Consider the following 12,215-nt stretch of genomic DNA (forward strand, 5'->3'; position numbering starts at 1 on the left):
TTCACGATCAAGCTTGCCAATCCCAGATTTCGCAATGTCGCCACCAGCCAAACTGGATCTGGGGGTCGACCTCTTCGACGACGACGACCAAAAAATATTTTTGGGCTAGTTGCGAGATTGAACGTGAAACTTGCACCCAAGGTGCAGTTGGCCAAGCCGAGCCCATTGCTCTATTCAAAACCCCACGTTTCATTGTAACGTTCGGAGATACAGGCACCTTTATGTTTGTAAGCGTGATGCTATATGAAGAGTGGTCTTTGTTCATTGTCAAGTAGGTGGACCCTGACAGAGCAAAAGATGGAGAGGGATGTGTTTGTGTAACACAGCTACTTTGCATGACTGGAAGGATTGATGGATTATACTTTATGGTCTATCCACAGTAGTCCATATATTGCGCGCTATCAGCCATTTCCTCACAATCAGCGTTGTTGCAAAATCCACTGCATGTGAACGATTCTCCTGCTCCAGCCGAGCATTTCCATCATTCAAGTTTCTTGATCCGAGCCGATTTGACTGAGCTACGCTAGAACAGCAAACATGAAAATTAATGAATCGCAGGGTCTGCGAATGTCTCCGTCTTTCAAACTTTTGGACGCTCGCATTCAAAACTTTCAAATGAAGTGTGAGGTATCTATTATGAAAAAGTTGATCAGCATGCTCGAGAGCGCCCTTCTGACCAATTTTCAAGTTGGAGGTAGGCAACTTCGGGGCGGTGGCCCGTCCGCTCTTTTGATCCCATCATCCACCATTTGGATCGCCCCCGCATATTAAATCTTCACAATGACGTCTGCGACTTTTAAATGAATGAAGTTGATCAGCATGTCCCAGCGAACCTTCTGACAAAGTTTCATGTTCGAGATGGGGAATCCCAAGGTAATACATACTATTTCCATAGATCATGAATCCGGCGCTGACCTGCATTCCGATCTCCATAGTAAATCCCACATTGTACCCTCCCATTCAATATTTTTAAATGAACATGAGGTCTTTTTTAACACAATATTGATCAGCATGTCCGAGAGCACCTTGTGTGAAAGTTTCAGGTTCGAGAGGGACAATCTCAAGATCAAGGTTCGAATGTACAGTGTGCATGCATTTATACAAGAGGTGTCGCCTATTTAATTTCCACTTCTTCCACTCACACTTTATTCCCTCTTCCTCCCATTCTCAACTGTTGACCCATTCAAGTATACAACTACCACCTGCGAACGATTGTCCTGCTTCAACCCATCATGTCAACCCTACGATTGTCTTGATCCGAATGTCTTTGACTGAATGGCAAGTTCATGGCGTGTACACAGCCTTCTTGTCACTCTTCTACAACACACGAGTCTTATATCCTACACGTTGTCATGCACTCTCCTCTGCCACGATCAAGCGTAACAGCATTCATTCCAGCAGTTGCTATTCGCTCCATTGTCTCATACAGCGTTCACAACCTTGTCATTCTACTACGACTCGCGCTCTTGCACGTTCCTCTGCCACAACCAAACGTAACAGCAATTGCCATTACCATTGTCTCAAGTTACTTGCAGCAACCTGCATTGTGGCCTTTATTATGTGAACAGCAGCTAGCCATTGTATAGAAGCAACTTTATTTACGTGTAACAACTTGATTTGGTACATACGGATCCCTATGGATGATGCCATACCAGCTATCAAGTACGCCACAATACAAGCAATCTTCTTCACCTGGCTGAGCTGCGATAGAGAACGGCCAAGAAAGAGATGGATCAACAGCAGGATGGAAAAGCAATCATACCAGCAGCGATCACATGGTTCTTTTCAACCAACATATTGGATTTGATGGATGGATGCAATCAAGTGCAGTGATGAGATATCATGGAATGTTGCTTTGGTTACTTGTCGCGTTGTCTACAGGAAGGATGGATCATGTCACATGGGTACGGCTGAGGATGATGGATTGGATGGGATTGACGAGAAGGACTTGTATCTTTGCCGAAAGAAGGTGTCTTACAGCCATGGATGATATTGGAAGACTCAAGTCAATGCATGCAGCAGTTATTTTACAATCATGGATGAAGGATGTTTATGACAGCAGCAACCAATTACACAATCACCCCTATTGCCTCTATGATTCACCCGTATCTCATTCAATTTACATTACTGTTCCTTTACCATATTTACGTGATAAAAACATCTACATTACCATGTTTTATTCTTCGACTTATGCATTGAATGAAAATTGGATGCAACACGATGTTTAGGAGGGTATCGTACTATAAGCTTATACGTGCAAGATGTGGATCACTTGGTTGCTTCCGGATTGAGAGAGGGGGAAAACCACCCATTGTTCATGATGCATTCTTCATTGGGAATGGATATTGCTGTTTGAGAGCTACATGACATTGATGAATAAAAGTGGGATCAAAAGCAGTAGCAGAGGATGATGTTGTAAACTGAATGTCATTATTCTTGAATATAAACCAAGCTATCGTAAGATGAGGATACTCGAAGGTGGACACGTGAGATGTACATGGATCAGCGTATGCTGGTTAGTAGTGAGGATTGCATCTGGTCATTAACACGTAGTACGTTTTGTTCTAGTGAAACAGTACAGTGATAGTAAGAATGCATAGAAGCACACACACATGCATCAAACGGATGATTACCCTTTCTTCCCATTCCAAACCATGTATCATTATGCATACATCCAAACCCAAATATCAGGCAACTAAAAAGTTTTTTGTATTTTGAAGCAAAATGGGATAATGATGTGGGGGGTAATGAATATGAAGCAAACAACAATAAAGAAAGATGTGAAGAAAAATAACAACAAGGATGGGGACACTCATACATAATCTACCAGTCATCTTCATCAGAGAACACCTCTTCACCACGCTTGCGACGTTCCATACGCTCCTTCTTCTTCTTGCGCAATTCACGGGAAGACAACTTCTCCTTCTTCTTGACAGCCTTGATAGTGTTGCCTTGAGCATCAACCATGTCTTCTTGTTCTTCCTCCTTGATGGCTGTGGTACCATTGCCAGAGACCCAGTTGTGACCTGATGCGACAAGCTCACCATTATCGACCTTCCAGACTTCACCACAAAGTGCTTCAGAGAATTGGCGGTTGTGGGTAACAATGACAACGCCACCACCGTATTGCTTGATGGCACCAGCAAGAGCACCGAGAGAGTCACGATCGAGATAATTGGTAGGTTCGTCAAGCACCAACATATGAGGACGATTCCACATGGCAGCACCAATAACCAACTTGACCTTTTGACCACCAGAGAGACCACGAATGCGAGAATGGGTAGCAAATTCAGGTTCCAAGCCAACTTCATCCAAATGCTTCTCGATTTCCTTGGCAGTGAGAGGGCGATTGAGACCGGACTTTGCAGCTTCTTGTGAGTCGACTTCAGCAATCTTCTTTCCAAAGCCCATTTGTTCAAGCTTTTGACGAGAGATCCAGGTGTTGTCCACAGATGACTTGCCAACCCATGAGACTTCGTATTCATAAGACTGCTTGAGCTTGCGACGAGCAACAATATCCTCAACAATGCGCTTCTCGCCCTCAATCACAAAGGTTTGGCTCATTTGCTTCTCCTCTTCTTCAGTGACTTGACGATCCACCTTGTCGAGTTCTTCACGATCTTCACCAGTAGCATAACGCCATTGGATGTATTCGTTGGGAGTCTTGTCAAGATGCTTCTCAATGTGATGGAAAGCGTGTTGGGCAACATAGGCAATACGCAAATTGGGATGCTTCCAAACAGTACCAGTGTTGGCCTCCATTTCACCCGTCAAGAGTCGAATCAAAGTGGACTTGCCAGCACCATTGGGACCAATGACGGCCACACGAGAAGAAAGAGAGCATTGCATGCTGATGTTCTTGAGCTGCTTGCGAGCCGTGCCAGGATATTGGAAGTCGACATTCTTCATCTTGAGGATAGCACGTTCCTTGGTCTTGATACCTTCGAGATAGCCAGGTTCAGGGAACTTGAAGTTGATTTGCGATGCCTCCAATGAATAGTAAGATGCTGCGGCAGGAACCTTCTTGACGAATTCGGAGAGATTACCCTTGTAGCGCTTGAGCTTGTAATTCTTCTCATAGTGGATGATGTCCGAACACACGTGATCCAAAAAGCCTGAGTCGTGGGACACAATGATGGAAGTGACACTCTTCAAACCAAGCAAGTAGTTTTCGAGCCAAGCGACATTGACAACGTCCAAGTGATTGGTAGGTTCGTCAAGAAGCAAGATATCGGCATTCATGAGCATGGCACGAGCAAGAGCAAGCTTCATCTTCCAACCACCAGACAATGAGCTGATTGTGTGTGAAGTCACCATTTCTTCAGAGAAGCCGTAATCACGCAAGATTTGAGCCACCTTTTCACGTTCCTTTGTCTCAACACCTTCAGATGCAATGATGAAATCAACCAAAGGCGTATCAGACTCGGAACCATCAATGTCATGTTCCACGTAAACGGTCTTGAGCTCGGACTTTGGAGGGAAGCCTTCGACTTGTTCATTGGCAATAGCACGCATCAAAGTGGATTTACCACAGCCATTGTGACCACACAAGCCATAACGACGACCACGCTTGAGACGAAGAGAAGTGCGATTGAGCAAGATCTTGGCACCATAGGCAAGAGAGAATTCACAGTTGCAAAGATCTTCACCTTCTTCATCGTCTTCTTCAGGATCCTTGGGAGTCACAGCTTCTTCACACTTGTCGAGAGCCTTGCTTGCCAAAGCTTCAGCGTCACCAGCTGAGAGGAAAGCCTTGATGTAGGGTGGCAACGCCTGCACCCACGTGTCCTTGAAAAAGTTCTTGGCCACACACAAAGCAAGAGCCACATCACAAAGGTACTTTACAGAGACACCATAAAAGTCATCGACCTTGGCAGGCAATAATTCATGGACCACGTTGGTGACCTTGTCAGCCTTATCAGCCTTGGTGAAGATCTCAACATTGGAAGTGCCAACACGTTGCAAGGTAGCAAGTGCTTTTTGAACGACACCACGGCACTCTGGATCAGCGACGACATCTTGGATCTTTTCCAAGGCTGGGAGCAAGAGTGGCAAGAATGGGGCAGCGACTTCGGGATCATCCACAAGCTTGCACATATTGTCAATGATCAAAGCCGACTTTCGCTTGATGGGAGTGGCACGTTCAGCCAAGCCACGGCTCAACAAGGGCACCATGATGGATAAGGTGGCAGCATCGACTTCTTGGACAAAGGTGGTGGCACCAAGCAAATGGATGGTTTCAGGTACATTCTCCGGCTTGTTGATGCAAGCAATGACAGCAGGAATGAAACGCTCGATATCCTTGTTCTCAACGAGACCACAAATGTTGCCCATGGTAGCAGTAGCAGCCTTCTTGACATCGGCCTTGGTATCCCACATGCAATCAGAGACGACAGGGATCACATCAGGAATGGTATGGAAAAAGGCCTTCGCTTTGAGCTTGACGAGGTCATCCAAAAGAGACAAAGCCAATGTCTTTGTTTGCCACTTGCACGAGTTGCCTAATCCCTGCAACAAATAGGGGACAATGACAGCTGTTGCATGTTCGTTGACTTGCACCACAAGGTTCTTGGCTGCTTCTGCTGCGGCTTGCTTGGTGGCGGCTTGCTTGTCGGCTTGCAACTCCAACAAGGATGTCAAGAAAGGAACAAGATAGGGTTCAAGTTGACCACCCAAGCTCTTGTTGGTCAAAGCCTTGATCGCTGCAATAGCACCTTGACGAGCACCAGCATTCTTCTTGTTGCTAAGATTTTTGTTCACGCTATCGATAATGTTGAATTGCTTTAGAGATTGAACGCCATGAGAGGAGACGAAATCAGCGAGTTCTTCGGCGACAGAATCGCGATCGGAATCGGATGCGGATGAGAGAGAGGAAAGCAAATCCTTTGCCTTCTTGGTCTCAACCTCGCTGAGCGGGCCACTCACGGCAGCCAGCTTCTTGGCTTCAATGTCGCTCTTGTTGTTGTTGTTGACGGCAGTTGCTGCTGCTGGCATGATGGAGATGTTGCAGTTGTATATAGAGAATGGATGAGCGATACGATGCAAAGAGATAGAGAGGGAGCCTCCAGAAATGACAAAGGAGAGAGGGGTTGAGATGGGAGTAAAGAAAAAAAGGTGAAGGAAAACAAACAAAATGCAGCCTGTTCATCCCGTTTATATATGCAATCTCCCATTCCCTATCTATAATACTCAGCTCTAGACACACTGTTGCCTTACCTGGGAACGCCCGTTGCCCAAAGGGAGTTTGTTTCACTTTTGGTCATATCATCATCAGTGTCTGATGCTGCTGCTGCTGCTGTTTGCTGCGACACATAACATAATACTGCGTCATGACGTTTTCCCCTTCCATCCACCACCACCCCCTTGGTTGACTCTTTTATGCCAAACCATATCACACACACACACACATACACAACATAACGCATCATCCCCTTTTGTAAAGGAGATACGTACAACATTCATAACATAATTAACTTGCGTCTACTTGTTTCTTGTAATCGTCGTTGCAGCAGCAGCAAGGGAAGGTTGCTGGTGTTGTGCAACCAAGCCGGTTGCTGCATTAATACGTGTGGTCGGGGCTAACAATATTTCCACCTCCACCATCCAACCACATTTGCATACGCACTTGCCACCTTAAGCCCATTAGCTTGAGAGAGAAAAAAGAAAAACAAACCGCTCCCTTTTTTCATCTGTGCAAAATAGATCTCTCGTTGATGCCCTCCTTGATTTCATGTGCATTGCATAGCATGATAGATATACATTCACACACACACACACACACCTTCTCCTCCCTTTACAACAACGGATGAATGAATAGCGTGGTAGTATAGTGACATGTGTGAATCACGCACAAGATTGCTGAAGATGAAAGCATTATCTTTATGGCATAGCTCGGAGTCTGTTGTACATTCGTAGTAGTGTTACGATAAATATGGATTGAATTCCTCTGTTTATTACCCGTTTCCAAACATGGGAGCGTACGTATAAACGACCAATGATAGTGGTAATCAATGGAAAGTATGGAGCATTTTGGGCGTTTTTCATTAATGCCATCATAATAACGATCATCGATGGTGGCAAAAAAGTGTGATCATGAAAGTATGGTAAGAACCTTACTTTTTTCCATCATTCGATGTGAAGAATGAGATTGCTGTGGAACCTGACGATCCATACTCAGATGTCACGAGATGACTGATTTGCTCAAATAAACCATCATCATCATCAACATGCAAGCACCAACAATGAAATGAAATGAATAATGAGACAAGAGTATATTATAAATGACATTTTGCATTATGGCAGGAGATATTATATATACACATTCATACATGGATGGGGGGAAAATGGTTGTGTGTGTGTGTGGTTGGGGGGAGATACATAGTAGTAGAACAATTTAGCGAAGGTAAACAAAGGAGGGGCCGTATGCAGCAAAAGCGAAAAGCAAGCCTGATACCAAACCAGCAATGGGAAGAGTAGCAATCCAGCCAAACATGACAAAGGCAAGCATTTTCCAGTTAACGGCACGCCAGTTGCCGTTGCAAAGACCGACAGCAGTAATGGCACCTGTGATACAATGGGTGGTTGATACAGGAAGACCCAATTGGGATGCAGTAAGCACAGTGAGAGAGGCGCCCAATTCAGCCGAGAAACCACGTGATGGGGTCACATAGGTAATGTTGTTACCCATCGATCGCATCAAACGATAACCCATAGTAGCAAGACCAACATCAATAGCAGCACCACCATAAGCGAGAATCCAAATAGGTACAGGCGACTTGCTGTTCACCGAAGCAGTTTGCCAAATGTCAAAGACGGCAGCCAAAGGACCAACAGCATTGGATACATCATTGGAACCATGAGCAAAAGAGGCGACAATGGCAGTGAGGACTTGAAGATAGGAGAACATGTACTCGGTATCATCTTCATAAAGCTGAGCATGGGCATGGATCTTTTTGATGCGGTCATTGTTGAGGTTACGAACGTCTTGGTTGATACCATGAAGCAACACAGCCAACACCTTCTTCTTGATACGTTGCAAAGTCCACTTGTTGTCCTCGGCTTGTTCAGCGGGTTGACTTGCCTCAACAACATCATCGTCATCTTGCAGCTTCTTGTTGGATGTAGTAGCATCAGCATCAGTGGCAGTAGCAGCAGCCGATTTTTCATTGTCAACATCATCTTCAAGGGCTTCACGGGTTTCGGTGGTGACTGAATCCTTGCGTTCAAGATCCTCCTTTGGCATAGGGCGCTTGGGAACACACCAAATGATAGGGATGTGATAGTATCGCAAATCTTCGTGCTCAATGACCACACGACGCAACCAAGGCATAAGCAAAACGTAGGCAAGGATCGTCACACCAGCAGCACAGCCAAGAGCAATACCAATAACATGCTCAATAAGGAGACCTGAAGACTTGGCACCGGGAGCCTTGAAGCAAATGTACAATACGGCAATGAATACAGTGACGAAAAAGTACAAAGGCACCAAACGGAAAGCCCATTTGACGCTGTCGACTTGACGCAAGATGGCATACTTGGTGATCATATAAATGATGGATGCAATCACACCAGCAAGCACAGGAGAAAGGAACCAAGATACAACGATTTGAATGACACCATCCCAGGACCAGTCAACGGATTCACCACCATAGCCAGCAATACCCATACCAATGACGGCGCCAATGATGGAGTGTGTTGTGCTAACGGGCCAGCCGAATCGAGTAGCAGCTAATCATGCATGTTAGCGATCATGGATTAATCAATCAATATAGGATAGTGAAGTAATACGTACTCAACACCCAAGTAAAGGAGCCAACAAGGGCACACATCATGCCCATCATGAGCATCTCTGGCGTTTCGGAAAAGTTTTCGATTTGGATGATACCGTCCTTGATAGTATCGGCAACACCAGAACCCAACAAAAGTGCACCCAAGAATTCGGTAAAGCAAGCGACAATGCAAGCTTGTCCAAGGGTCAAAGATCCGGATGACACTGAAGTAGCAAAGGAATTGGCTACGTCGTTCGCACCAATGCCGTATGCATCAATAAAGGCGGCCACCATGGTGACACCGAACATCCATGTGAAATCATAAGGCAACATCATCTTGGGCTATGTATTGAGTGATGCTGGCTGATCAAGAGATGTGAGCAAGGAAAAGATGACCGAGAAAGAAAAAGAAAACGATGGTGGAGGATTCAAAGGTGTGTGTGGAGTGAATCATTTTTATATGACATGCCCTCGGGTGGCATCCAAGGAAAGGCTCGCCCAATCGTGTTTTGCATTGGAGCCACGCTCCTTTCGACGGAAAGGAATGGATTTCAGATAGAATCCCAGGAAAGCAATTTGGTGATCTTGGTAGAAGCTATTACCTTCACTCTAAAGCTCAACCAATCATTGCCAAGATTTCAAACAATGACCGATTCTTAAACTTCTGTCATCCTATTACTACACATACAATCTCGGGAGACGCATCCACATACATGAAAACATCAATGTAGGCATTGTGTGTGTACGCATCATGATCTGGATCCGGTGGTGGTTTTGGTAGTCGTTGTGAGGAATGATGGTGTCACGCATACACAAGAGACATTGATGTGATCCAGCCAATTAGAAAGGGAACGTGCACCCACATGCACCAGTGGCACTGGCTGTCTTTTTTTTGAAACCAGGCTGTGTAGCTTGAAACCATTGATTTCCGCAAAACCTTCAACGAATCAGATCACTTACCAAATTTTGTCGGTCTTGTGCTTGCTCCAATCTTTGGAACCATCATCATCACTCCCCTTGACTTGCTCACGTTTACAATACTATCCTATCCCGATGATTTAAGACACTATATAAAAAAGTCTAAAACTGGTTTTAGCATCTTTTGTATTTGCTGATCACCGATTGTCCACGTGCCTTGTTATGTCTGTTAATGGTATTAATGATCTATACTACCAAGGGGTGATGATGGTGGTGTAAAAAAACGGCTGATACCAAAGATGCTCCCATCCAATCATGTTGCAATCGTAAGGAAGGGTGCCATTCAATCATGCATAGCATTCTTATTGATCATGTTGTTGTTTGACAAGGAGCTTATTGTCCTACAAACCAGCTCCAATGGATTCCAAAGCATACACAGCATGGCATGGTAGGAGTTTGTATGGATCTTTAGATTTCCTATCTCGCGTGTTGCATGTCTCGACCAATCATGCTTGAACGATTGAGAAGGGGGTTTTTTTTTTTCTTTTTCGATGACACATGTACCAACGACCGTCATCTGAGCTGGATCTCGATTATCTCAATTACAAATGAATGAGAGGATACATCTCATCACGTGGTAGGGCATGCTTCCCCCATTGCAGCATATGTAATTTGTATGCAGCCATTGCCCGGGATGTATAGCTTGGAGCCAAACACGGCCATCAAAGGTAGATTGCTTTTTCCCTATTAGTGAAGATGTGATGCTTAATGGAGGCAAATGATAAAAAGGATCTTATTAGATGATGATGACCGGCCTTACAAGATGCATCTGGAAAAGTGGATTTCCAATCAAGGGATCATAATCAAAGTAGTAGGTGGGGGGTAGCAATAGGCTAGTGAAGCAATTGAATGCTTGTACCTCCATTGAGAAAATTGACTTCTTGGCAGCCGATCATCTAGATTGAGGCTGCCAGATACTACTTTACAAAGTACGTTTCTAGTAAGGTACGCTACATGTCATTAATGATCCTCCAAACAAGATGTTCTTTATTGCATATGATTGCCAAGAAGGGTGATTGCCAAGAAGCATTCGGGGATTACGCGGTTGGCATACATATCAAATAAGGGGGTGGGACCCATTCTCTAGAGAGAGAGAGCATCAATCAAAAGGATGATCCCTTTCTTTCCCATATACAGGAATGGGGCGATCCTTAACTTGCATGCATTCACTCTTTGGCCAAGCCAAACGTTTATCCATTGCTGATGATGTCGATCCTTTTCCTTATATGAAAATTGGATGATTCTTGGAACGTTCTTGTAAATACGTAACAACTTGATCAAGTCAAAGGTGATTTATTATCAAGGTTTGATGTATTAAGCGTGTATGTGTATACGTTGTTGCTATGGGATTCTTCTAAAATCTTTATCCTCGGCAGAGTATAGCCGATTTGCATGAAAAATCAAATTTTCGGATCGGTGCAAAAGACGGTGTGGTTGCCAGTGTAACATAATCTGTCTTTGGCATCAAATATCTTTACGTAAAAATTGGCCAACGTTTTCCCCACTCGTTCAGTAGTGACCTCCACTCTAGCTGTTTCTCCGCCTGGGATACCTCGTAGATAGGATGCTGAAATGTTGACTGATACGCCAAAGTTCTTCCATTGGTTGCGTCCTACGATACAATCATATCATGTAAGGATGTTGATGATGAATGACATGTGATTGATTGTAGTAGTACCTTGGTGAGTGAAAGCTGCAAATCCACTGCATTCGTCAACAAGGGATGCAACGCATCCACCATGAACATTGCCGGTCCTAGTATTTGTATGAATGCGTTACTCATGATGTTGTTGACAAGGCTAATGGATGTTGTATTTACATGTTGCAGTGTTGCTTTTCGACCTTAAATTCCCACACAAGTTTGCTAGATGAAGCGTGTTTTAAAGTCAATGATGGGTATAATGAATACTCCCAGGAACTACGGTCATCACGGCATCCAACGAATTGATCAAGCATCTCCTTGAGCTTAGGATGGTCTTCGAGAACACCAGGATCGATTTTCATGTTGAAGGTAGGTGTGGGGTATGTGTGGGGGATAAGTGAAAGAAAGGAGCTAAAAGGTGTCTGCAGCCAAAGTCGGGTTTTGCATTCAAAAAGTCTGTGTCACCAGCTCACACCGAAATGAAGGCTGTATGTGGGCATGCGTGTGTGTGCGTGTGTGTGTGTGTTTCCAAGAGCGGGAACATGCATGAATATTATACGTTTTACGAATACTCTTATACCCCGTTCTACATGTTGTATCTTTCAATCATTATCGTATGTATATGCACGATAGAAATAGTAGCAGTAGTAGATAGCAAGTAGCATTGTCTTTATATGCTTTATTAGGATATGGAAGAGAGAAGAATGACGTTGATAAGTGTGAGAAAGCATGGACAAGCCAATGATCATGAGGACGTTATCGTTGTTATGTGAGGACCATCCTAGTATGAGGAAGAGGGTCAGCGTGTGTATGCTGTGTGCATGTGC

General features: G+C 44.5%; 3 protein-coding genes across 3 annotated transcripts; all 3 read right to left on the bottom strand.

The window, feature by feature from the left end:
- Positions 1-2,823: 2,823 nt before the first annotated feature.
- O0I10_006394 (uncharacterized protein) lies at positions 2,824-5,994 on the bottom strand (the record flags this gene model as incomplete). Its single annotated transcript, XM_058486422.1, has 1 exon — positions 2,824-5,994. The coding sequence occupies one exon, from the start codon at positions 5,992-5,994 to the stop codon at positions 2,824-2,826; it is 3,171 nt and encodes a 1,056-aa protein (XP_058342779.1).
- Positions 5,995-7,393: 1,399 nt separating this feature from the next.
- O0I10_006395 (uncharacterized protein) lies at positions 7,394-9,104 on the bottom strand (the record flags this gene model as incomplete). The annotated part of the gene is made up of 2 exons (XM_058486423.1): positions 7,394-8,727; positions 8,792-9,104. 2 exons carry the CDS (start codon positions 9,102-9,104, stop codon positions 7,394-7,396), a joined length of 1,647 nt encoding a protein of 548 aa, XP_058342780.1.
- Positions 9,105-11,146: 2,042 nt separating this feature from the next.
- On the bottom strand, positions 11,147-11,750 carry O0I10_006396 (uncharacterized protein; the record flags this gene model as incomplete). Its single annotated transcript, XM_058486424.1, has 3 exons — positions 11,147-11,358; positions 11,425-11,501; positions 11,566-11,750. 3 exons carry the CDS (start codon positions 11,748-11,750, stop codon positions 11,147-11,149), a joined length of 474 nt encoding a protein of 157 aa, XP_058342781.1.
- Positions 11,751-12,215: the final 465 nt, after the last annotated feature.

Source organism: Lichtheimia ornata (genome assembly GCF_029851405.1).
Source record: "Lichtheimia ornata isolate CBS 291.66 chromosome Unknown scaffold00028, whole genome shotgun sequence".
Lineage (NCBI taxonomy): Eukaryota > Fungi > Mucoromycota > Mucoromycetes > Mucorales > Lichtheimiaceae > Lichtheimia > Lichtheimia ornata.